The sequence below is a fragment of the Corvus moneduloides genome, chromosome 18 (assembly GCF_009650955.1).
Source record: "Corvus moneduloides isolate bCorMon1 chromosome 18, bCorMon1.pri, whole genome shotgun sequence".
Taxonomy (NCBI): Eukaryota; Metazoa; Chordata; class Aves; order Passeriformes; family Corvidae; genus Corvus; species Corvus moneduloides.
Genome location: NC_045493.1, coordinates 5,251,291 through 5,277,577, shown reverse-complemented (window position 1 = coordinate 5,277,577; position 26,287 = coordinate 5,251,291). Strand labels below are relative to the sequence as shown.

Here is a 26,287-nt window from a genome sequence, read left to right as displayed (position 1 = left end):
GTTGCTCCTGCGGGAACGTCGGGAGCAGGGGGAGCCGGGGCGGGGCCGGCCGGGCGGGGCAGCCCGCACCCCCCGCCTTCCCCGGCGCCTCCCCCGGCCCACAGCCCGGCGCCCGCCCGGTCCGGAGCGCGGCCATGGGCTCCCGGCTGAGCCGGCAGAGCAGCCTGGAGGAGGAGAGTGGCGAGGAGCCCTGCCTCGGCAGGCTGGAGAGCGGCCGGGGAGACTTCCACCTCTCCTCCCTGCTCCTGCACCCGCAGAAGCTGCCCGGGGTGCTGCGGAAAACCTCGCCTGCGCCCTATGTGCGGCGGGTGGGGTGGCTGCGGGAGATCCAGGCCACCATCCGGGAGCACAAGCGGGAGCACGCCGTGCACATCCTCCGGCTGCTTAGGAAGGTACCTGCTGCGGGGATGCGGGCCCGGGGCAACGGGGCGGACCGGGGCGGGGCGGGGCGGGGCAGGGCAGGGCAGGGCAGGGCAGGGACAAAGGGCCGTGCGGGGCCGGGGGCTGCAGCCCTCGCCCGGCGCTCTGGCGCAGGGAGCCGCGGTGTAGGGGTTTGCAGTCCTCCTTGGCGGGGCTCTTTGTGCTGCCTTTCTCCGCTCCGTGCCCCGGTCCTTTCCCCGCTCGGTCCCCACCACGCCAGGCGACATCAGCCACCTCCCCGACGCCCAGCCTGGGCGAGGGGCACCTGGCTCGACTGCCGGGGGCAGAGAGAGGGGCTGGGAGGGTGCTGTGAGGAGGGCTGTGCTGCACGCAGGAAAAGGGGGGTCCGAGCTTGGGCTGTGCTCATCCACACCCCTTCATGCCAGTCCCTGGGTGTGCTCAGGATTGATGCCCCCCAGAAAAAAGCCACTGCCACCCCACTGCCACCACATCCCATTATGCCCACTCAGCCAGACTGGCTGAGATACGTCTGGGAAAACCCAGAATGGTTTTGGAGGGCACCTCTGGGACAATCGAGGTTGAGAGGAGAGGGTAAAGGGGTCAGTGTATCAGTGGGAGCATGTTTCTGTCTGCCGCCATTCAGGAACAGAAAAGCCAGTGTGCAGACAGTGCGGTGCCAAACTGATGCTGAGGACAGAGCCCTGCTGCTGGAACAGAGCCATCTCCTCCATCGCTCACTGCTACCATCACTTTCCAGCCAAACTCAGCTGCCCCAAACTGCAGGCAACTCTGTGATTGGTAGCACAAGGGACAAAATCCACCTCTGATGTGGACATAAAGCACCACCAGTTTGTAGCTTATCATGTTGCTTCATTAGATAACAATCTACTTCATCTTGGGAACATACATTATTTCTTGCCTTAGTAGCAAGTAACCTTTGGGTGTGAGTACAATGGAGCAGGGACTGGCTCACTGGATGCTTGTTCACCCACACTACCAGCTGCAGGGAGCTGCATGAACAGCCCTGTCTGCTCTGCATGTCCAGGGTTTTACAACACATTCGAATGATGCCTTAGGTTTTAACTTTTATATTTTTCAAATCCTGTACTGCTTGGTGTGTAGCTCTGGGGTCTCTTGTGGCCTGTTAGCTGCTGTTCTCTCATGCTGGTTAGCCTTTCCAAGCTTGCTCTCCAAGGACACACAGATTATCCTAGGCCCAAAATCTGTAAACTAACACCTGAAGAGGAGCATAAACCTGGGGTAGTTACATCATTAACTGGGGTGGTAATTGGAGAATTGATCCTGATATGCAAATGGACCAAACTTATAAAAGTGTGAAGAACTAGTGACTCGGGTCCATCTTGGGAGTAGCCTCTGGACTCCCCAGGGTGTACATTTGAAGGCCCTTCAAATAAATACCTACCTTTATTCCCTTACTCTTGTCTAGCCTCTGTTTTTAGGTGGCCACTTCAGGTGTCACGAGAGTGGTGGTCACTGCCCTGGATTACCAGCAAGTTGCACACTCACAAGTAAGAATTTATAGGACCAAAAATTACATCTCTGCTTTTCCTGTCCACTACTTTAGCATTCACTTGAAGATTGTTACCAGCACCACACTCTTCTTGCCACATGTGTAGACAGATAAACTCAAAGCAGAGAACCTCTATGTGTGCACCAGTATGGCAGAAAAGGGTTGAATAAGATTTCAAAGGCAGTTTTGGAGAGGTGCTATTGCAAGAAGCTTGTGAAGAAAGAGCGGGAACCACTCACTTCATGGACGTGGCGATGTAACATGAACAGACTTTACTAGGGTGTGCCAGAGGCCAGAATTACAGAATGTCATTTTCTATAGTGCTCAGCACCTCTCCTGGAGACAGAAGCACTGAAACCCTCCACAGACCCTGGAGATCTCCAGAAGGTCCATCTGTGAACAGACAGGGTTTGAGTACTAAGTCACAGGGCCATATGGAATGGAGGGTCACTTCTAAGCTGCTTTCAGGATCAGTTAGACACTTGGCTTCCCCACATCTGCGCTTGAGAATTACCATGTCCTGAACGTTCACATTTTGCCTGCTGCCTTTCCAGTTCCCCATGTTACTCCTGGTCCCCATCTCTGCCTGTCCATGTTGAAACAGTGACTGTCTATCCATCTGCTCACAACAGAACAGTGGGACATGCATCCTGTAATCACAACATCTTCTGCCAAGCAAGATGGGAACCCATCCAGCAACACCCAAAAGCCTCTGGTTCACTGAGTGTTCAGAGGTTTCAGAGACAGAGGGTTACACCACTAAGTACCACATCCCCAACTGTCACCCAGTCTGGGGTTGTACAATCACCACCAGTTCTCCTCACATGTCCAATGTCAGCTTCAGATCAGCCTTTTTTCTAATTTACAAATTTTCCTCACTCCACAACTAAATTCACTCCTTAGCTTGGTCCCCAGCATGTCCCTCCTTACCTTGGCAGTATCACACTCTTAGGAGTCACGGATTAATGTGTCCCAGTGAGGGTCTGTTTGTTACCTGTAAAAAGACAGATACCTTGTTCACTCTAGTGGACAGGGAGAATATTTAACACCACACCTCGTCACTGTGCCTTGGGCCAGTGTGCAAACACCCGAGAGAAGGCAGAGAAATGGTGGGACTGCAATTGCAGCCTCCTCAGGAGAGCAGACAGCGCAGCCAGGACTGGAGGACATGGGATCCCATGTACACCTTGTGCTGCTCCCAGCACACACACTGCTTGCCCAGCCCTGCAGGTGTACCCTACTGATGTATCTGCCAGTGGTTTTTCACCTGTGGTCTGCAGACTTCAAAAGGCTGCAGACTATTCCTAGGATATTCAGAGGGTATGATAATGTAAAGCAAGCAAGCCAGGCAGAAGCAGATCCACTAACAGAGATGTGAGATCCCAGCATTTTAGGACTGCATGGATAACAGCTGCAAACCTCAGGTGCACACATGCTTTGTACATGAACACTTGGACATGAGCCCTAGAAATGCCCACCAGCAGAAGCCAGATCAGCTTTCCTGCTGATCTAGGTGGGCATCACTCAGCTGAAGCCCAGGGAGACAGTAGACTTACACCAGCAAAAAGTCTGGTGTAATCTGTTTTCCGTGTGCTGAGACAATGGCAAAGTGTCATTTTTAAGACAACAACACTAAGCCAACTGAACTGGCAAGAGTTACAATATTCTGCTGTCTGCAGCCACCCTCTAGGTGGTACAAAATTTTTCAAGAAATGAGAGAGAGGGAGGGACATAGGGAAATAAGTGAGATGAACTGGAAAATGCCTCTGGGCTAAGAATTTATGGAATATCAATGTGAAGTGAATATTTACAGCTATATTACTTACAGAACCCTCGCAGGCAGGATTTATAATGGCAATGCAGATTCATCTTAATGGTATAGCTCCAACTGGGGGAGTTTAATTACTGCTCTGACATCTACTGCTGCATGCCCAGCCATGGCATCCTCACGGCAGCCTTCTTCATCTGTGCACATTACAGTTGACGTAGGAGGCTCCATTTCCCTGAAGCCTTATGGTTAAGGGAGACACTGGCATGATGCCTTGGTAGGCTCCTGGCCCATATCCAGCTGTGGCTGTCTGTCCTTCAGGACTGATCCACTGCTTGGGTTCCGTGGTTACTTATGGGTGTCATTTGTGTACCCAGAGTGATGGGGCTGTAAAGTATTTAATTTATTCTCCCTTTCTGTCTCTGTAGCCAGGGTCTCTTTGGGATTGTGCTTTCTGCTCAATCCAGCTTATCCAGAGCAGGATACAGCACTGGCTTTGATTGGTGCTTAGAGTTAAGATCCCAAACCTCTGCCAGCTACGGCTCTATCCCTGTCGGTGATGTATGTGCATACATCCAGCTTTTTTTCCCCCTGTCACTCCACTTTTTTTTTTTAGCTCTCAGTCACTGGGTGGTGCCTAAAGCACACGCTCAGTAGAGCAGTGTGAACATATGGGGCACCCATTTGCTTATTCATTTCTCCTGTCAGCCGCATACAGAATGGGGAAAAGACTTGTTTCCTCCCTCAGCTGAGCCCTCCTTATTGACTGAATCAAACCCAGCACTATCCCTACTAGGGAGTTTTTCTGTTCTACATTTCTACTCGTAGGGTATTTTTTTTTGCCCATATGGTACTTTCATGTGAATATGTGATCTCTCTTTCCCACATTTTTTTTATTTTGTTTGTTTTCCACAGCTCTGTGGTACCTCCTGATTGTAATAACTGTGTCAATATATTAGCTCTTTGCTTTCCTCTTACCAAGAAACAGCTTAGTTCTTTGCAGTATCATTCATCTGGCCCTGGGGAGGCTTTTTGTTCCCAAAGATGCTGAGGTCTCCTCCAAAGGTGCCCCATCCCCTGGTCCACACGGATAAATTGCATGGACCACAGATGTTCCCCTAATGTTCCCGTGGAAGACAGGAAGAGGAGTTCCTCTGACTGTGGTGTAAAGCCACCTCTAAATTTACCATTACGCCCCATACTGCCAGTGCTTAGTGCTTACTGAGAAATTCACAGCACAGCTAAACTCATGCAGATGGACAGGACTTCTGCTCAGCCAGCCACCACCAGGGTGTATGGCAGCATCTAAATACCTGAGAAAGGTCTGATTCTTCCAGAAAAGCTGAGATTGGAGAAGCAGCTTTAGAGCCAGCCTTTCTGCTTGGCTTCTTCAGCAGATTCACACATAGAGGCTGACAAAACTGTGTTTCTCTGAAGTTAATTCTCTCCAGGCTCCAGCCAGCCTGGAAATGATAATGATAGAATTATCACCTTCCTGTGGTAGGTGGAAATAAGGTGGTCAGCCCAAGGCTGACTAGCTCAAATTAACACCGCATCTCATTCAGCTCTCTGGCTGCCTGCATCCCCCAGCACAGTAATGCTGGGTCAGACACAGCTGCTTCACCTCTGCTGGATAATTTCCTGTACTGGGCATCCAGCTGGCATCTCATCAGATTTACTTTCTGGTTTCAGAACATCCCATGGATATAGCTCTGAGGAAGCCTGTGTATCTGACTGTCCATTTTTGTTGTAGGACCTAGGACTGGAAGGAACATTTCTCAATGAAGTGCTCTACAAAAATGCAACTTTCCTCAACTTGGTGGATCCCATCTCCCATGACCTGCTGATGAGCCTTGCTAGAGATCTGCAGTGTCCCAAAAAGGTGAATTCTCCCTCAATTCAGTGAACACTTTGTGGCACAGCACTGATGCAGAGAGCCCTACTGGGGCAGCTGGTGCTGAGTGGTGCCCTGCAATCAATCCTCCAGAGCCAGGCAGTGTGTGCCCTGGGAGTGGCAGCATATGGGTTGGGGGGCATATTTCTGTAAAAATCAGTTAAAACTATCTCAGAACATGAATGCAGCTGAAGGAGGGAGTGGTTATGTGCACAGAAATTAGGAAATGACTTTTTGTGCCCATAGTAAACTCAGTGACAGGGCAGAGAGCCATAATCACTGGTATCAGAGGGGTTCAAAGCAACTAGAGCTCATGGGAGGCTCTTGGAGATCTCTGCAGGAAAACCACTTCTCTCCTCCTGGGCCCTTTGCCATATGTAACTACCCCAACCCAGCATTTTTTCCCCCCATAAACTCTCAGATTTCCCCAGATGGATGGTGCTGTAGGAATATATTGCCATTTGGGGTTCAAGAAGTAAATGTGTTACATGCACAGGATCCCTGCATGCTTCAGCACTTTCCTTCAGAGGATGAGGAGAGCAGAGACAGAAAGGCAGGGCTGAGGACAGACAAACATCACAGATGTCCCAGTCCCACTGCAACACCAGCATCTATTTCTGTTACCCTTTGCCACCACAGGCACTTGGATTTGCAATGTATCCCTTTGCTCATTAGGCTTGGCAAGTGTCATGTTTGCTTTACAAGGAGAGGAATAGAGTGAATTGCTTTATTCAAAGAGAGATATTAAGTACACACAGCTCAGAGCAAGCAGCAGTGCCCCAGAGAATACAGCGAATGCCTGGTGTAGATTAGTGGCATTTCTAACCTTGTTCTGCCCTCTCCTGAGGCTCACTGATAACAATTAACCAGTCATGTCTCAATAGACAAACTACATTTAGCCAAAGTTTAATCATTATTATTGGGCTGCAGCGCAGCCTGAAAAAAAAAATCTTTCCAAGTGTAATATCTGTGTAATTCATATAAGGAAGGGGTGGGTTGTAGCAGTAGTATCTCTTTAACCACACTTCACTTGACCTCATCTCCAGCTGTGCTACCAGATCATCTCCAAGCCTGTGCTGTGCAGTCCCCCTCAGGGCAGGCAGCAGGAGGGGATCTTATCCTAATCCAGTACCCATGTGTTTGGCAGATAACACATTGCCATTTTTATACACCTGCTTATACCCCCACTCTAGTTTCATGCCTTATGGATGCACTGACACACATACCATTACATAGGAAATTATTTTCCCCATTCTTAAGGAAGATGTTGAGCACCTGAGCTGCCTTTCCAAGACAACAGAAGTTTAGTTAAGTGGCTGTAGAATTCAGTACCTACAGCACACGCACCCTTCCCAGAACAATGCCAGACCACGTCCCCTCTCCGACCCTGGCTGAGCATCTGGTGGGTGTAACTGCATTACAGGCAAGCAGGCTGAGTGCAATTCCCAGTCTGTCAGTGGAAATTAAATCAGTGAGGACACAGGAAAGAACAGGAGGGTAACTCTCAGCTGTGAGCCAACAATCGCTCGCAGAGCTTTGTGCCAGCTGCTGTACTGGAGCCTGGTGTGCACGTGCACCCACTTGGAGAGGTTTGCTGTGGTAGGTGACAGCAGAGTGCCAGCTGCAGCTCTGCCAGCACAGGAGTAGTCTAGAACAAGGCACCTAAGCTAAAGGCACGGGCCAGTCCCTGTGGGGTACCTAGGGAAGCTGGGATGGGGATCAGGGAATGCTCAGCTGAGCCTAAGGCTAGGATCCCCCTCCCCTTGGCACAGGAGAACTGCCACATGCTGGCAGTGCATCCCTGGAGACTTCAGCTGATTCAGGGACTGCTGAGGAAAGTCACAGTGCAGCTGTTGGCCCCCAGTGCAGCGCTTTAACTACTCGAAGTAAGGAATAAATCAGTGCATTCCCTGACAGCTTTACTGGGTGTTTACCTATCAATTCCCTAAATGCACATGTTGCACCATGGCTGGACGTCTGAGGGATGGGAATGCAAGTGTCTGTCAGCAATTGGAAAATACAATAGACAAGGCAGAAGTCCCAGCCTTCAGCAGCTGCCATTTGCCATTCTGTTTCACCAGAGGAAGAGGTTCTGTTCCAAGTCATGGCACTAAAGAACAAAAAATAACCCAGGAAGGCAGCAACCATCTGGGTGCCTTCTTTTCCTGATGAGTTACTGCAGGGGCAGGAGGGAACTGCTGGCATTGGAAGCTCCCAAACTCAAACCTCCGGGAGCAGAGTGAACTACAAGGAAGTAAGATGGGCTATGGGGAAGTAGCCAAAGTTGCCTGTCATGACACCTCCCAACTAGAGCATAGCAGGTCGTGGAAGCACCTCAGGGATGGCGCAAGGGTGCCAATTACTGACCTTTCCACATGAGGGTAGCAGATAGTCGGTCCAGAGACAGAGTTTGGGGAAGCATGGCAACAAGGTAATTACTAGAAATCTAGTACTGTCCTGTAACACAAGGAGTTGGCAGCGTAGGGATCCCTGCAACAGAGCATTGTCAGCCACCCTGCTGCAGCCCTGGAAAATGAACCCCTCTTCTGAGTTTCACTTGCTCCTGGGTGGGATGTGAAATTGTAGCCCCACTCTGGGCAGGAACATGCTGGGTGGGCTGGGGTTCTTCCTGGTAGTACAGAACTCCAACTGCTCCTCCTCCACCCCAGGAGGAGTTGGCATGTGGCAGAGGCATCTCGGGCCTTCTCACCATTCCTCTTTCATTCTCTCTTCATCTCCTCCCTTATATACGTGCCCCTGTTCCACTATCATCTTCATTCCTTTCCCATCTTCCTCTGCCCTCCTCCTTTTCTCATGTTCTGCTATTGTGCAGGCAGAGTCTAAGCTGTCCCTTTGCTTTCAGGAATATGACCCCTGGAAATCCTCAGACAGGATCTGCAGGCAGCTGATTTACCACCTAACCCCGCACTCGAAATGGCACCGGCACGGGATGCCCCGCAGGAAGTCCCAAGTGTGGTAAGAACCTGGCAGGGCCCGTGTGGATGGGCACAGAGAGGGATCTGCGTGGGCAAACGGTGCTGCAACCAAGCACCATCCCAGTCTGGCACCACTACCCTCCTCAGAGAGAGGCAGAACTGAAAACAGTGCACAGCAGCTGCTGTTCAACTTCTCCCAAAACCCCAGCAGGGTCAGCCCCAACACCTCTCTCTTTGATCTGTTTTGCCATTTGCTCCTTTCTGTGTGGTGTTACAGTTCCTCACCCTCTCCAAAGCGCACTGAAATCAATCCCCCCGAGTGCACAGCACAGACAACCCTCCTGCAGGGCTTCCAGGGTGTTTGGCCCTGGGAGCATGGCCAGGGCTGGAAGCCTGCAAAAACACCCACGTGCCAAACTGAGCCGTTCCTGGCTCTGCATCACACCCTGTCCTTGTTTAAAGCTTCCCTGACAGTGGGAAAAGTGTCCCATTACGAGGCACTACCACCAGCTGATCACCCGATTCAGCAGGAACCACTCTGGGGTGGCTGGCAGAGAGGTAACCATCCTTCTTACCTCCCACTTCTCTGCCACCACCTGGAGAGGGCTCTGGGATGGTGCAGATGCACAGAGAACCCAGCTCAGACCATGCTGGCCACTGACAGCTACTGGATGGCAGCTGCTTTTCACTACTAGAAGCATATTCAGACATCCACGCTTGTTCCCTCCTTGACACTTGCTGCCTTTTCTGTCCAGATAAAGAGCAATCCCCACTTCTTTTAAATCCACCCCTTCTCTCCTCCTTTTCTTGGAGCAAACCGTGTTCCTTTGACACAGATCACCACTGCTGAAGAAAAGACAGAGAAGTGACTAAGAAAAGAGCTCATGTCAGCCCCATTAGCTTCACAGGAATAAATGTAGGATTGGATATAAAGAAATGCAAAATCAGCAGCACTCTGAGAAAGGCCTTGGGCTTTTCTGATGCTTTTGGTCTTTGATGTGTGTGCCAGCAACTTAAAATTCCCCATGGGAATTGACATTTCCATCATACCTTTCATTCTGACTCAGAGGCAGGTTCCCAGTTCATCTTAAGGAATAAAATCCCTAATACCGTGATTTCCAGGCCATCTGCCTCTTGTACCCTTAGCCCCACTTTGCCACCGACCATAAGCACCCCAAATGCTGTCACCCCCAACACCCCACAGGGCAGGACTGTTTGTGCTGCTTTGCAGGTAGCAACCACAGCACCGAACAAGACAGGTTTCAGAGCTGAGCGACTCCTTTTCCAGACCCACTCAATGACATTTTCCCTATAGGATCCTGCAGAATACTGGAGATGCAGGATGTAGATGACAGTTCTGACCTCATTCCTGTCCCCTCCCAGGATAAGCTTAAAGATAAGAAGTTCAGGACTCCATATCCCTGCTTGCAGATAGAGCAAACCTCTTCTGCAGCTGGACTTCAGGATGGACAGTCAAACTGGAAGTGTTCCCTGTGATTGCACAGCCTGGGGACAGCAGAGGACTGCAAACTGCTGCAAACTCATCACTTAGTAACAACAGAGAGGAGGTTTATGGCCAGAGGAAGAGCTCTGGGTCCAATGAGCACCCCACACAGAGGGGCCAGGCCCCAAGTATTGGCCAGGTACAGAACATCTGTGAGCACAGGCAGGGAGAGGGCAACAAGGCAATGTGCAATGGAGGGAAATACAGGTCTAAAACGGGCAGCCCTGCCTGGCAACCACACCCAGTTACAATGTGTTACATAAGGCACAAATTAATTTTGATTAAATATTTAACAGCAGAGCTTCCTCTTCTAAGTGTGGGGATGAAATGGTTTGCAGTTTTCAGCAAAAGACGCCTGCAGAGTTGGCATCTGAGGCTGCTGCAAGAAAATGGGTGTTGTCAGTAGCAGGAAGGCAAGAAATAGCTGCTTCATTTGGAGATATCAAGGCCCAAGTTTGTTTGGGCAGGCTGTTTTTACATGATCCAAGTTCTCTACTTCCCTCTGTCTGCTAGTGGGAGTATTTTACTATATGTCTCAAACCCTGGGCCCTTGGCTTGCATCCTGCCTGCTATTGAGGCCCTGTAAAGAGCATGGGTGTAGCAGCAATACTTTGAAGGAATTTCTAAAATCTAGTGGGGGTTAAAGACAGCAGGGAGGAATCTGTGCATGGAGACCACATTCAGGAACCAAATTCTCCTCTCACTTTTGCAGCCTCCTGGACTTTGGCATCTGTCTTTCATAGAGCTGATGCCGGACTCCCTTGTTCTCCTCTGAAATGCAGTTTCTACTTTCTGGCAGCATGTTAGATGGGTCCAGGAGATAATTAACAAGCCTAGCCATACAGAGAGCTTGGAGCATCTGCCAGGTTGCAATTACATTTGGGCTGTTATGGAGATGTGGTATGGGAGATGGAGAGGACCTGCAATACTGGGGTCAGATCATACACCAGGTGTTTGTCCCCATTGCCAAACCAGTGGGTCACAGACAAACAGTAGTTACGTCCCCAGCTACTCTCAGTGGGACCCATATCCAGCAGGTACAAACCTGAGCCACGCATGAACTGGTAAAGCAAAAAGGTTAAGATACATTTCTTCAAGCACTGCTGTTTGAGTACACAGGCAGAGCCTGTACAGAAATGTGGAAGGAGAAAGTTCCTTGCAGGTCCGTGGACTCAATGCAACAGCAGCTGGAGGGAGCAGGAGAGATCCAGCCCAGGCTCTGTCTGGTTTCTGTGCTTGACTGAACTGCTGAAGGTGAAGCTGGGAGGCAGTTTTCCCTCTGCATCCATGCCTGTGGGCTCCTTAGAGTGGCTGTATGCCTTGTACAAGGAAGGGTTAGCAGTGTCCCAACTGTGCAGTCACCCAAAGAGACTATTTCGGCTGCCCAGGTGATACTCAGACAAGTTTGCCATGCTGAAAGGAAGGAGCTCAGTTCTCCTTTCCTGCAAAATCCTGTCTCAGGTTTGCAGCTAACAGCCTGCACCCCACTGGCACTGCCCTACTTGGGTTGGCTGCCTAACCAACTAGGAAGACAAGCTCTTGCAGATTTACTCTGGGGGTTTTAAAATTAAAAGCTCAAAAGCTGGAGGATAAGATTTCTGCAGCAGGGACTAGCATAACTACTGCACAATTTTCAGTCCTTCATATCCTAGAGGGAATTCTGTTTTAGCACCATTTTACAGTTGTATAGATCACTCCCACTTAACGAGCAGAATACATCCTAGAGTGTTGTATAACTGCAGCTTCGCTTTCTCATTAAATTGATGTTTAGTGTGTAAAGAGTAATGGATTAAGAAATGCTCCTTTATACAGACACAGACCTTTTAGGCTATCAGTGCTACTTCTCTGGCATTTTGACAGATGCAGAACTTTTAGATATTATTAATTCTTGTTTTCAGGGGCCTCCTGCCACGCTGAATTCAAGAAAACTGTCACCATCTGTTGCCAGAACAGGGTGGGACCCAGAGGGTGTATTATTTTTTGAGAGCCAGACACACTGGGCTGCAGTTCAGAGTGGAGAGGGGGAAGGGTATCAGGTGAAGACAGCCTTTGTCTGGAGAGCTGGATCACAGTCTGGTACTGTGATCAGGAAGCTGTGGATTGCAACTGAACTGTCTTGGCAAGGCCGTGTCAGGGAACCTTAATGTATCTTCCACTTGCATCATCCCCAGAGCCAGCAATTTCAGTGTAACTACTTCCTTTCCTGTGTGCAAAGGATCAAACCTGAATCCACAAAGCAGGCAGGCAGTAAACACAGCTTTAAATTGTGACAACCCCCAGATTTTTCACACAGTGGCTGGTTCTGGAAGAGCAAAGGTAGTTGTGTGTATGGAATTAACTCCCAAACCACATGCATATGGCCTTTCCTTTTCACAAATCTCACCACAGCTTTGCTTTGCTCATCTGAGTGAATTTCATCATGGCTAATCCAAAGTGGGTGGAGAGCAGAGTATCCCTTGTGGGCTTATTGCTCCCTTTCTGTTATTGATGTGCATTGGCCAGACATTGCGGCATTAGGTGCACTTTTAAAATGCAGTGAAAGCACTTGTGTCTAGAGGACTTCAAGGAAACAGCTCTAAAGGGCTTCAGATCTTTTTTTTTTCCTTGAAAACATCACTCAGGGCTGTGGCTGACAGTTCTGGCAGATGAGATCCCAGCCTTCACATGGCATGAGGTGAATATTAATTACAGCTTCATGTCACCCTTATGCAACAGGGTAAATAGGCACCATCATTCCTGCTTTAGTGAGAGGAAGCCAAGTCAGTTAACTAAAGCCACATGGTAATAGTCACATGAGAGTACAGGAACTGCCCCACACAATGTTTCCAAGAAGCTGGTGCTCACAGAGATGTCAGATGGACAGACATGAGCTGGTGGATGAGTTGTGGACAGATACAGGAATTGTATCCTCATCTTACAGTGCAGAGCATCCCAAACACTACCCTGAGGAGGGTTCCCAGCAGCATCAAGAGGCCCATACATTGGGAAAGGCTGTCAGAAGCGGCAGAAAGGGTCACCCAGCAGCTTGACACTGCCCTGTCAGAGTCAGGATTAAAAAGGCCAGGGCTGTCAGGCAGAAGTAGGACACTTGGATGGAGAGACAATGAGCGAAATAACTGAGGCTGGGTGGCAGGTGGTAGTTAAAAGCAATCAGCAGAGACCTTGTACCTTTGTGACTCTTACTCATTTGAAGGTCTGACAAGGACATAGGTCAATACATGATATTTACAGTAAGGAAGCAGCATTATTCCCTGCTTTGCTAAGATAGGCCTAAATAATGAAGGGAAACAACCGAAGGCCTTGGACAGATCGAGTGGCAGGAGGAGGAAGGCCAAGGGTTCACAGCTCTCTTGAACACACCTTCAAGGACAAAATGAAGATGACAGCAGAGGCAGGAGGAGAGAGGCATTCAGCTGCATCAACACTACAGATTTGCATGTCCCACCCCAGCTGCAGAGGGAGTAGGATAGGAGAAAGGCTACCTTTGCCTTGTCTCCACAGCTGGTCAAAAGAGCTTGGGCACAAGGATGGAGATGTGACCAAGGGACTTCTCATGGAAGTGATCTATTTGTGCACTGCCTCCATCTTCGCAGCCGGGCCAGCCCCAGCCTCAGATCAGCTGGGGTTGGGTTAGTCCAGGTCAGTACTTTTGAGGCTTGTCTTTCCATTTTCATGTTGCATTAGAGGCAGCTAAAGTCAGCCCTGCACAGCAGCACCCTGTGCCACTGGGAAGCGAAGCAAGCAGATTATGCTAAGTAGGCAATTTAAAAGCTCAGAATCCATCCCCTAAATCACTGCTCAAAGCAGGGAAGCCATCCAGACATGCCTGAGGTTCTGTGCAAGAAAGAGCAGCTGAGAGATACCTGACTCATGGCTAATTAGCCACTACTGGCAGTGCCTGTTAATGACAGAGGGGATATGCAGTAATGGGAATTTCTGGCATCAAGTTTTATATTTGGAGACAAATTTAATATAAAAATAAAAGACATAGGGGTAGAAAGCTGGTAATTCTCCAGAGAAATAGGCATGGAGTGGTGAGCACCCCTCATTAGCAAAATTCTCTCTCACTCTTACTGTCTCCTCCCAGCCTCTCTCCATAGCATGGAGATGAGGAAATGAGTTGGGACTCCAGGAAATATTCTTGGGCTGAACGAGCTCCTCCAAACCCCACAAAACTAACAAGAGGTCAGACACCACTGTGACTGCTACAAGTCCCAACAGGGCAACAGTCAGGAGCCATTACACCCCTTCCTTCCAGCTACCAAAGAATTTAGCTGATGAGCAAGAAATAGATGGGATCCAGTGCTAATAAAAAAAAAAAAAAAAGTGCTGAGCCTGCAACTTCATGGACTTGAAGAAGGACCTGGAAGATGGCCTAAGGGTTAGTTCTCTTGGGACAGGTCCTGGAGACAAACAACTAGCAATTAATTTCAGGTCTCCTAGTTGTTCCATCCCAAGACAGCTCTGAATTTGCTTGTGCTAGCTGAGTTCCCAGGAGGCAGGAACAGTGGCTGAGGGTTAATGGAAAGAGGAAGATTTTTATCCCAAAATAAAGCCTGGGGAGGCACAAGATGGTTTCACCTCTTTCCTAGCCTGCATATCTCACTGAGAGGGTTTTGATTCCGGACACCCACAGGTCCTTCAGGCCCCTGCTCTGTCTGGACTGATCCAGGGTGGATCTTCCACAGCCAGGCTCAAAGTGCAGTCTAGAGACTGCTGGTAATGCCTGCTGAAGAGTAGAGCTGGCACCCAGGGAAGGGATAATTGGCAGCGAGGGTGAAAGGAAGACTGCCTGCTTGTCCATGGGAGAAAGGCCAGACCCCAAGAAGTCAGTTGGGAACAATGCAAAGTAAAACCTTTCACATGACAAACAGGGAGATGCACCTCAAAGAGCTCCCATCTCTCAGCAGGGCTGGACAACAGTTGCAAGCAGAGTGCTGATCCCTTATAAACAGGACTCTGGGCCAGCACCATTCCTCACAGGATGCTGCATCCCCAGGCAGGCAGTAGGGGACGGGCTGCTGATTGCCCTCTTTTCTTGCTCAAAGTTTCCAAGAATTTCTCACTTGCAGCCATTTCTCCAGCATCTGAGGGAGCGGGGCATTGTTTCCTCTCCAAGTTTGCTACAGATAATACAAACACAGTTTGCTGCCCTGCATCCAGGGTCCAGATCCCTGTTAGATGCAAATCCTCTCAATTACAAATGTGCCCCGAGCACCAGTTGCAGAAGCATTAGGTTAATCCAGCCCCCCCCCCCCCGTGCTCTGCAGCCTCTGTCCACAAGTCCCACGGGCATCAAGAGCCATGTTGCTAAGTAGCTGTTTTGTCTCACACAGAGGAAAAAAAAGACTTCTGCAGCTGAAGCAATCTTAAAGCCTATTTCACGTGCAGAAATTAGGGGATAATAGATGACCCATTTCCCTGGAAATAAACCTAGTATTTTCTCAGCTGCTGCACAAGGGACTGAGAGCTTGGTGCCCTGTGTATCATGCCCCTCTCCCCCCAAGAAATAGAGCTTAACAGAGCTCAAAAAAATACCTAGTGTCAGATAATTCAGAGTAAAGCATCTACCCACATCTCCCTGACCCCTTTTTGACAGCAGACACATTCACCTCTAAAGCAATATAAAAAGAGTGGGCAGCTTTTCTATGCCCTGCCCTAGATGGGATTTAGCTGTGCCTCTTGGAGCTGCACAGAGAGGCGAGGAGGAGGCTGCCAGGGTTCACAGCATGCGTGGGGTGTTGTATCTCATGCTTCAGCACTTACCAGAGAGCTGAGGGCCTGGCTGCAGCATAGGGCTGTGTCCACCAGGATGAGGCTCCTACAGACACATCCCTACAAGAGGCATTTTTATAGGCAAGGGAACAACTTAAACCCGGGAGGAGCCCACAGTCCTGAGACAGGAGGCCCAGAGTCGCCCTGGCAGGTACAGCAATGAGGGCAAAAGGAAGCAGCAAAAAACACAGGAAAGGAAAGAAAAACAAGCCAGCAGAGAAGGGAGGGCGGGCTCTGGCACAGGACAGGAGGGTTTAAGCACATTCAGCCAGGAGCAGTCCAGTCTGGAGAATCATGGAAAATTATGGTAAGATAATTTGTCTGCTTGATTAAAGCCTCCTTGGGGTATTGGCTCGTTGCTGAGGAGAGCAGCAGAAGGTACCTGCTCTGGTGAGAGCACGATCCGTGACTTATTACTGCAGTGTCCACGCAGCAGTCACAGGAGGGGAGGCTTAACGGGCAGGGACAGATGAGCACATTGCTTTTGTCTTTCAGACATTTCCCTTCAGTCATCACTGTCTGCACTCGGAGCCAAGTCGTTCCAAAGGGGACCCCAAGAGCCTTTCAAACTTGCCCCCTGTTAAGAAAGCTGCTGCTGCAGACGCGACAGGAAAAACGGCACCTGAATGCTGAGGGCCGGCAGCGGGAGCGGTGCCGGCTCAGACGTGCCCTCCAGTGGTCCCCACTCCAGCCTGGTTCCCATCCCCACTCCAAACTAGGCTTGTGCCCTGGAGCTTTATAAAAAGGAAGGTCTGAGGAGGCTTTGCACAGACCGAGACAGGGCTTGGGGCTGGGGAAGGTGCCCCTATGCTCATATCTCCTTTCTATGTCCCCCACCCACCCAGGATCTGCCGCAGCTTGACAGCACTGGGGAAGAGAATTTCCAGGAGCCACAGGCTGTGTTTATACAAAACAGGCACTGAAGTAGTTACAGGCTTCTTTCTATGCTTACATATCCTGTATTCCCCACGCTTCCAAGAAAGACTTATTCTAAACCCATACAGGCCAGAGCAGGCTTCTGTATCTCTTGTACCAGCCCCTTGTGGATACAGGGGACAGTTACCCTGTGCACTCAGGTTCACACTCGATTTCATTTCTGCATGTTTCACCTGACCCATATGAATGCACACCTTCACTGTGTATTGGATGCTCTGTTCTGCTAGAACAAGTACTCCAGATCAAACACCCAGATAAAATACCTAGCACGGCTAAAAGGATAACTTTCGTTGTGCTACGGGAAACCTGAGACTTTTCCAGCTTTGAGGCTGGTCCCTGATAGATTTCATACAAGATGAACCGTCTTTTGTGGTAGACTGTCCTACACCATCGCCAGTGATTGGTGACAAGCTATACCAAAAGACACGTATTGTTTTTCAATAGAGTTGAAGAAATATAGGTCCCAGAGAGCCTGGGCGGATCTCAAGCATCCCTTGGATTAGCAGGAAAAGGGAGATTTGCCCAGTGCTACCCAGAGCACAGCATGCACAGTTCACAACTGCTGCTACAGCAGGTGAAAGAACTGTAGCAACTACACTGTTGCTACAAGCAGTGTGGTGGATTAATGCTTCACAATCCCATCTCTGGGGCCCAGATAGTGGAGAGGTATCAAGAACCGTCTTCAAGGCTCTTTGGCAACCTCCCTCACGTGCTTTTAAACCAATTATAATTCACCAGTACATCAGTCTCTGCCGTTTGACAGTACAGATGAGCACTGCTCTCCTTGCCCCTCCTGTGATCCACTGAGGTTAGTGTGGGTCATCTGATGTGTAAATACTTAGTAAATAATACATTTTACTTACAATACTTTAGGTCTGACTAGAAGTTAATTCATGCTGTTATTACTTCTCTGCCATGTCCAAATACATGCTTGCAGATACAGTTTCAGCCTTGCACAGTGAATTCCCATAGGAAATACAAGGACACACAGAAGTAGCCTAAGCAAAGTACTGCTAAACCCAGAGCAGGAATTTGTGGGCATAAGAATTGATTGGGCAGGCCATGAGATCTTTCTGCCTCATGGTTCTACAAGGAAGTGCAGCTACAGGTTTGTGCCAGTGTTGAATGTGTCCACAAAAGGCTGTTGCCTGCACTGGTGCACATTTACTCCCTTGTGTCAATACATGCTTATAGAGGATTATTAAGGGCTGAGATTTCCAGGATGCCATGAACTGCATATGTAAAGCAAAGCTACAGAAGCAGTGTCACATCCTCTGCACAGCTCCAGCAGAGCCTGGCAATTCTGAGGCTTGTAGGGACATTCTCACCTGCCATGGGAGCTCCTGCGGTGCTGCAGCCTCCTCCGAGGAAATTGCATGTCCCCATGTACCCATTGCTTTCAGGGACTGGCTGTGCCACAGGTGTGCAGGACACTACAGAGAGCCAGATAGGAAGAGTGGGGACCTTCAAAGGTTAATGCTTAACCCACCCTGATCCTCCCAAACTCAATAAGGCACTTACAAGACCCCCTGAGTACACGACTGGGGGGTCCTACAAGGGCCCCCATGTCCTTAAGGCAACATGTGCCTGAAAGAGCAGCAAGATTAACATAATTTACACTAAGGGATTTGGTTCTCCTATATTACACCAACACACATTTCGACTCAATTTTGCAATATATCCCCCAGCAGCCCCTGTAGCCCCATAGTTCCCACTTCTCACAGCACTCTTACAAACCCACAGTCCATCATTAAGCTCCACACCCCACTCCTTTTGCATACCCAGCAGCCTCACAACACAGCTTTCCTACCTCCTCCCCGTTCCCCTGGCCAGGCAGACAATAAAAGAAATTGCTAAAGCGCTCTCTTAGCACCCTTATGCCCTCCCCACCTTCTCACAGCTGCAGCAGATCCCAGATGATCTGCTGACCACAGAGACCCAAATAGGCAGCCACTGGTGCTGCTTACTAAGTGCTGCTTGTGAAGACTTTTAAAGGGACATGCAGTAAATCCATTCCTGGAGTGCAGTTTGCCGATCTATTGTTTTCCTGATAAAACACCAATTTCTCAGATGTTTAACACTGCTCTCCTCTGCAGCACAGACCTTGGCATTCACCTGGAGAGACGGCTCACAAACACCTCCCACACAGTGTAAACCAGTGCTCTTGGAAAGTTTGCTTGCCTTGGTTATTTTTGCTTTCTATGCATGAGCGCCTGTACAGGCACATACAGACAAATCCTGTGACATCTGCTAGTGGGAGACACTTCAGCGGCCTGTGTTTCGCCAGTTCTGGCAAAGTTTATGTGTAAGTGCTGAGAATACACAGCAAAGCCCCAGGACAGTCTGCCCTGAGTTATGGTGTAAATGCTTGTTTCCCCAGTGAGCTCTATTAACCCTTTGCTTAACGTTCTAGCCCATGTTGTTAATGAGTTCTCCCTGTCCCAAGTGCTCTCTCACTTGGGTGAGATGGGTGGGAGTGCTCCCCTTAATGATTTCTCTGCCTCCCTTTCTCCACCATTAGCCTGAAGACCAGCCTGCAGAAGAAGGTGAGCCAGGACTCCATGGATTTGTCAGGGATCCCCCTGACCATGCGGGATGTCCACCGCATGGCCTACTACCTGCAGAACAACGGGGACCACCTCACCTCAGTGGACCTGAGCTTCACGGAGCTGAACGATGACATGGTGCGCCTGCTGCTGCCCTTCCTCTGGGCGCTGCCCAAGCTCACCCACCTGTCCCTCAACGGCAACCGGCTGACACGGGCAACCATGAAGGAGCTGACTGACACTATGAAGGACATGAATAAGTTCCCTTGCCTGGCCTGGGTTGACCTCGGCAACAACGTGGACGTCTCCTCCATGCCGCAGCCGCTGCTCGTGGGCCTGCGCAAGCGCCTCAGCCAGCAGACCACGCTGCCGACCATCTATGAGGCGCTTGACTGCGACTCTGAGATCGCCGGCGGGCACGAGGGCAGCCAGCCAGAGGATGAAGCAGCCGGAAGCACCCCGCCACGTGCTTTTTCTCAGCAGGGCTGTGAGAGGTGACTGAACAACAGGCCAGCGCTGGCACACTGAAGCCACCCCAAGGAGAAGTTTTGAGTACAAACATCAAGCAGAGGGCCAGCTTGACTGGCTTCCCTTGGCTCTTTTCTCTCGCCTTCCCTGACATCTCCCCCCCACCTGCTGTGAGACAAAAACCTGTTGTCCCCCCACAGCGTGCTCCGCTCCCTCCCCTCACTGCCAAACCCATTGCCCATGTTCCAGAGCGGAACCAGTGACTTACAGTGAACCTGGTCCCCAGGCAGGGTCTCACTGGAAGACTGGAAAAGACCTGTCGGAGTCAAGAATATCCTCCAGTAGCCATTGGATTGAGGGAAAGGAATTGGGGGGAACCTAAAACAGAAACAGGCTTGTAGTTTACTTCCTTTCTTCCTTTTCCTATGCACCTTGGAAACCTTGGGACCTGCAGCCTTGAGTGTGAAAGGAGGTACCCCAAGAGCCTAGTGCTGTGGAGCTTAGTGGAAGGGCTCAGAGGCCAGAGCTGGAGCCCAGCAGTGTGTCTCCCTCTTGTGTCTGGCTCCTTTTGTTTTGTTTTTTTCCTATTGTGTGTTTTGTATGAACGTCTGAACAAAGGGACCTGGTCAGAGACCATTGGATCACATAGGCTGGGGCGGACACATGGCTTGGAACTGCAGCATCAGGATATTTGCTGTGTGACTGGGGTGAGAGGGAGGGGAAGGAGGTATGTGTTGGTGGGAGCATGGGGGATGGGATGAGTTGGGATGGGATGGGAGGAGGGGGGAGGAGAGGGAAGGGGAACGGTCTTGTGGATAAGTAGGATTGGTTTCAAAAACTGTGCTTTCATACTAAAATTGCAAGTTCCAAGGTACTACAATTGCAAGTTCCAAATGAAATTGAGGAAAAGCTGACAGCTCAGCACCTGACTGTGACACTAGAGGAGCAAGCAGTGAATGTACCAGAGGTGGGCACTTCCCAATCGGAAGCGCAAAGCTTTGGCTCCTTGTGGCACATTGCACACCTCATAATACAGACACAACGTGAGCAGCTGCATCGCCATTTCCAGTGCTGTCCAAAAACCAAGCCACTGATGCAGAATTTCCAGTGTTTTCCAGATTGCTCATGCTCTATGTAAACATAATAAAGAGTTCTCTTGGACATGCGCGTGAAGCACTTCAGAGTCTGAGTATCTGGGCTGTTCGCAAATCTTGGAATATGGACCAGAGCCCTCATGCAGTGCCTGAGGGAGAGGATCAGGTACCATTCACATTGGTCAGTGTGGTTCATTCCTTTCAGGAAAGAGAAACATGGGTTTCATGGGAAATCATTTGTGGCAGGCTGCCATCCTTCGTGTTGCAAGGGGCTGATAGAAATAAACTGATGAGATTTAGCTGATAAGTCCTCTCAATTATCTGTCCCCACAGGAATTCAGAGTAGATGAGTTTTTGAAAGGGTTAAAAATTAAAGAAATGAGAGATATTTAAAAAAACCCATAGAGATCCTCACCCTTCTAAATTAATGGTAACTTTGCCTTCCTCTGCTAACTGCCTCTGTGAGTCTCAGAGCAACACATACAAGCAACTCTCATATATGGAAACAACCCAAATCAACATAGAATAGATACACCTTTCATGCTTTTTACTAATTTTACAAGACATTGCAAGAAGTAAATTTGTGATATTTTTCAAGCAATCTGTTCCATTTGGACCAAGAATGTGAGGACACTGGAAGGTATTGGTGTCTCTGATCAACCACCAAAAGCCTCAAACCAGTTCCCTGAGGAAGAAAGGTGGGATTAGTCACTGTGCTAAGCATTACAACCTGACACTGCAAATGCTGGACCCAGTCCTAGCTGCACTCCAGTCACAGGTGCAGGATCTCATAACCTTCATGTTAACCTGCACAAAGGTCACCACCTGCTCTCTTCTCACAACTCATTTTTCCCTTCTCAGTGTAGTATCTTAAAGAGTCATAAAATCATTTCAGTTGGAAAAGATCTTTGAGGTCATCAAGTCCAAACATTAACCCAGCACTGCTAAGCCCACCACTAAACCATGTCCCTGAGTGCCACATCTATACCTCTTTTACATAATTCCAGGGATGGTGACTCAACCACTGCCCTGGGCATCCTGTTCAGTGCTTGACAACCCAGTCCTGCTGACCACACTATGGCATACACAAGCCAGGATGCCACTGGCCTTTTCCACTGAGCAGCTTTCCAGCTGCTCTTCCCCAAGCCTGGAGTGCTGCTTGGGGTAGTCGTTACCCAGGTGCAGAACCTGGCACATGGCCTTGTTGAACCTCACACAATTGTCCTTCACCCATCAATCCAGCCTGTCCAAACCCTTCTGCAGATTCTTCCTACCCTCCAACAGATCAACATTCCCACCCAACTTGGTGTCATCTGTGATTTTAACTGAGGATGCCCTCGATCCCCTCATCCAGATAAAGACATTAAACAGAACTGGCCTCAATGCTGAGCCCTGGGGAACCCCACTAGTGACCAGCCCCAGCTAGCTGTAGCTCCTTTTACCACCATTCCCCAGGCTCAGCCCTCGGTTTCCTTCCCTGCAATGGAAGAGATGGTATTAATTTTTTCTTTTCCTTCCAAAATACCTTTCAGCAAAAATGAAAAGCATTTAAAATGTCAGCAAGATCTGCTTAAACTCTTACAGTCTAAGCAGAGCAGCAATCTGCTCTGTGCCAAGAAGAAAACTCGGGCACAAAGCATTTAAATGAAGGCTTGGAGCTGCCTGGTGAGCCAGTGCATATCTGGAAAGACAGAGCAGTGCTGCTGAACATTTGGTCTTCGGCTCCGAGCACTGTCCCCCTAGGGCTCTGCATTGAGGCATCTTCACAGCTTTTCCATAACAGCAGCACCCCCCTAAAATGAGGTGAGACCCTCAGTGTGCAGTGCACCCCTGACACAGCTCTTCCCTGCAGAGCCCCTGGCTCAGCCCCAGCCTGTTTCCAGCCCTGATCAAAGCTGTGCTTTCAGTTTGAGCTCTGCTACCGAGCAGGACAGGGATGAGACATTCAGCCCCTTGCAGGGGAATTCTGTGCTGATCACTGGCGATGCCACCTGCCAGTTGGCAACTCCAGGATATGGAGATAAAGCAGGAAACGCACTGGTTCAGCTGAGCAGCTGTGGCATCCGTTTATTCCTCCATATGCACTTGGTTGCTTTGCCACAGAAAGCTCCCCGTGGAGAACTGGTTGTGAATAAATATGTGAAAATATAAATTATGAAGTCCTGCCACTGCTTTTTGGATTAACTTTGATGGGCTGCAACTTAGCTGTGCAGAAACGATCCCAGCACACCCAGCTACTCCCTGCCAGCTCCTGATCACATGGACAAGTGAGGGACTCTGGGGAGCACAGTGCATCCAGCTCCAAAGCTGGGAAGTGCTCCTGTGGCCCCCTAAAGATGAGGTGCATGCTCAAGGAGCAGACCTGCAGGTCCCAAATCTGCAATTTTCATAAAAGCTGAGTTCACCAATCAGAGAGGATGCCACAACTGAAATGAGCATTTCCTTGCACTGAATGAGAACACTCAGGGCTCTCAAAGGATATTAAAGGGATGAGCTGCTAAGTCTCCTCACAGATACCCAGAGGGACCAGCTTAGTTATGATCCTAAATCAGGGGACACCTGCCCTGCAATGAGCCTGTCTCCTGTCAGGTAACACAGCAGGACTGAATACTTTCCTCAGGAGGTACTTCCTGGTGCAGGGCTGTAATCTCAGGTACTTAGAGCAGGACTCAGTACCAAGACTCAGGCACCAGGCTCTCTCCACCATTTTCAGTTTCCCAGCCTCCCTGTCTGTACAGGCTGCAGATGGTCAGGCTGGGATGGAACCTGTGTCATGTAGCAGGAAGGAAGCTGAAGCTGCAGCTGCACAGATGGTACCACAGCCCCTTCCCCACCCTGACCTCCCACCAGGTGATCAGTCTCACCACAGCTCTCGCTGAGACATTTAAGCACACTTTTCATCAGCAGGCTGCTGGAAGGAGAGGTCACCAGGTGCAAAGCATCTCCCTTGAAGATGCTGGTGAGCACTGTCAGCTGGGGCTCTGCTGGGCTCAGGCAGCAGCAGAGAGCTCCAGCAGCACCAGCCTGCAGAGCCCAGCCACACATGTGGAGATAACGAGCAGCACCGCAGCTAATGAGGCCATTGGTGTCAGAGAGCAGAGGGAGGGAGGAAGGAACAGGACAGGCACTTCCTGTTACTCTAACAGCAAAGCACTTGTTCTCTCTCTACCTAAGAGGACAACACGTTTGTTGCACCTCCATCCTGTATTTTACCTCAGCCTCTGACCACAAAACCCAGGTAAGCACCTTGGCATGTTCCAGGTAGCAAGATGCTGAGCACTGAGCTCAGCAAAAGCCTCCCTCACTTCAGTGACTCTGTCTAAATAAGTGGTAATTATTTTGTTGAGGTAAGGATGCAAAAAGCAGCTGGAAGCACTGGCTTGTCTAATCTATTTTTTATTTTGCACACTTCAAAACCTGTCAAGGCCCTTCTCTTTTGCACTGCCAGGGCTCTTTTTTCAACTTATAATTCATTTCTCATCACAAGCACTAGGAAGATAAAGGAGTTTGCACTGTTTGGGGCAGGGTGACAAGCTCCTTAGTGGACAGCTGCTGACAAAGATGTCAAAAATATAAATTGTTTCATCTTAAGAAAACAAACAAGAGAAGATTAAACACTGCCTTTAGAGATTGCTCTGCTCCCTACCAGAGGACATGATTCACAGCTTGGAAGAGGCAAAGTGCCTCAATACAAACTCTTATCATGGAGTCCCTGGCAGTGCAGCTGAGAAGCCTCCAAGGGCAGCTGGCAGGAAGCCCAGCCACCTCAGTTGGGGACATCATCCATGGATAAGAGAACCTGTTTTGCAGTTTACTGGCGTTAAACAGGTACTCTCAAAATAGATGCAGTAGCTGTTTTAAGGCTGCCAAGAGGTAGTTCATAAAACAAAAGAGGCTGGAACACCATTAGCTGAGGCCAGTGCTGCATCTTGATCCACTTTGAGACATCAAGTACTTGACTGTGAACCTCTGCAGTTCCTCTCAGATCTGACAGTATTCCAGTTCAGTGATGCTGATTCAAAATGAGAATAGCCACAAACCACAATAACCACACAGGAACTCTTCTTCAGCAGAAGAGATCAGAGGAAAGTCAGCTTTTCTTCCATTTACTCCTTTTCCCGAAGCCCGGCACTCCCCCTGCTGCATCCAAACTGTCCTCAAAAGCAAGTGAACCAGAATGGCACTGACATTTCCTTCCACAGCAGCATCAGGTTCATTCTGCTTGCATGCAGGGTGTGTCACAAAAGTGGAAGAGAGATACTTCCCTGCTTTCTGATCAGGCAGTTCCTCAGCTTCTGGGGGGGTTATTCCTCCCAGTCTATTTTAGTATCAATCTGCCCCACATTGGACACAATGAGGGGAAGCATTTGAAAAGCTATCAAAACCTACATGGGCCTTATTCAACCTGTGTAACTTCCCTGAAACACGTGGTGTCTCAACAAGCAAAAACATGGCACAAAAAATGGGGAAAAGGCCCTTTCCCAGAATAGCAGAGGCAGCTGCCTTTGGGTCTCCATGTCAGACTTCTGAGCAGAGCTTTTCTCTTGATCCCCTGAAATCTTTTGGTTTGCAGAGCCAACAGTTTGATGTGTGCACCTTTTTCTGAACTCTGCTGCAATTGAAAAACTGAGCAAGTCATGACCAAACTGCTCATTTTACCAACAGTTCTTTTGGGTTTTAGTTTTCAGAAACTGCAATGGAAAGAGAGCAAAGTGGAGGGCACTAAAGGAACAGGTTTGATGTCTAATCAGATACTCAGAGACAGCAGCCCAGAGAGTCTCCAGGTCCCCTTGCCTGGGTCTCAGTCCTGGCCTGGCCCATCCCTCAGCTCCAGTATGAATCGCAGTGTTTTACAGTGTCACTGCCAGCCCCTAAAGCTCCTGCTAGCACAGGGCCAGGTACCTCTGGAGCTGGGCAAATGCTTGGCTCTCACGAGCAGGACAGCAGGATGCACCCCCAGAGCTCTTTTCCAAGGTATCCAGCTCACCCGGGGGCTACAGGACCAGTAAAAGCTGGGCTCAAATGAGGCCACAGAGATAAAGTGAGATCTCCAGTGTGGACCCCCTGAACAGCCTCCAGTCAGAGGCTTCAGCACCTCCCATGGTATCTCTGCCTAGGTTTAGGATGTGCTTCATGTATTTGGAGTCAAATTCTGACATGAAAAACCTCTAATGAGTTCCCTAGAGCTTCATCCACTTTCTCCATGTCAAATTTGGATCATTAACTGGAAAAAAAAAAAAAAAGGTTGCAGTGAAAAGACAAAACAAAGACAGCCAATGCTAACAAATACCAAGAGAAAATGAAGAAGCAACATTTCCTCTAAGTGCAGGCACTCCTTTTCCCAAACCACAGCACTGCTGCTGCTGTATCCAAACTGCCCTCAAAAGCAAGAGGTGAACAAGACTGCAGGCAAATGACACACTTCTGTCTGGTTCTGAGGATGCATCTGATGTG

The 26,287-nt window shown here is 49.5% G+C and overlaps 1 protein-coding gene across 1 annotated transcript; it reads left to right on the top strand.

The window, feature by feature from the left end:
* Positions 1-77: 77 nt before the first annotated feature.
* LRRC75B (leucine rich repeat containing 75B) lies at positions 78-20,915 on the top strand. Its single transcript, XM_032127798.1, has 4 exons — positions 78-392; positions 5,434-5,562; positions 8,438-8,550; positions 19,247-20,915. Exons 1-4 carry the CDS (start codon positions 135-137, stop codon positions 19,767-19,769), a joined length of 1,023 nt encoding a protein of 340 aa, XP_031983689.1. The 5' UTR covers positions 78-134; the 3' UTR covers positions 19,770-20,915.
* The last annotated feature ends 5,372 nt before the right edge of the window (positions 20,916-26,287 follow it).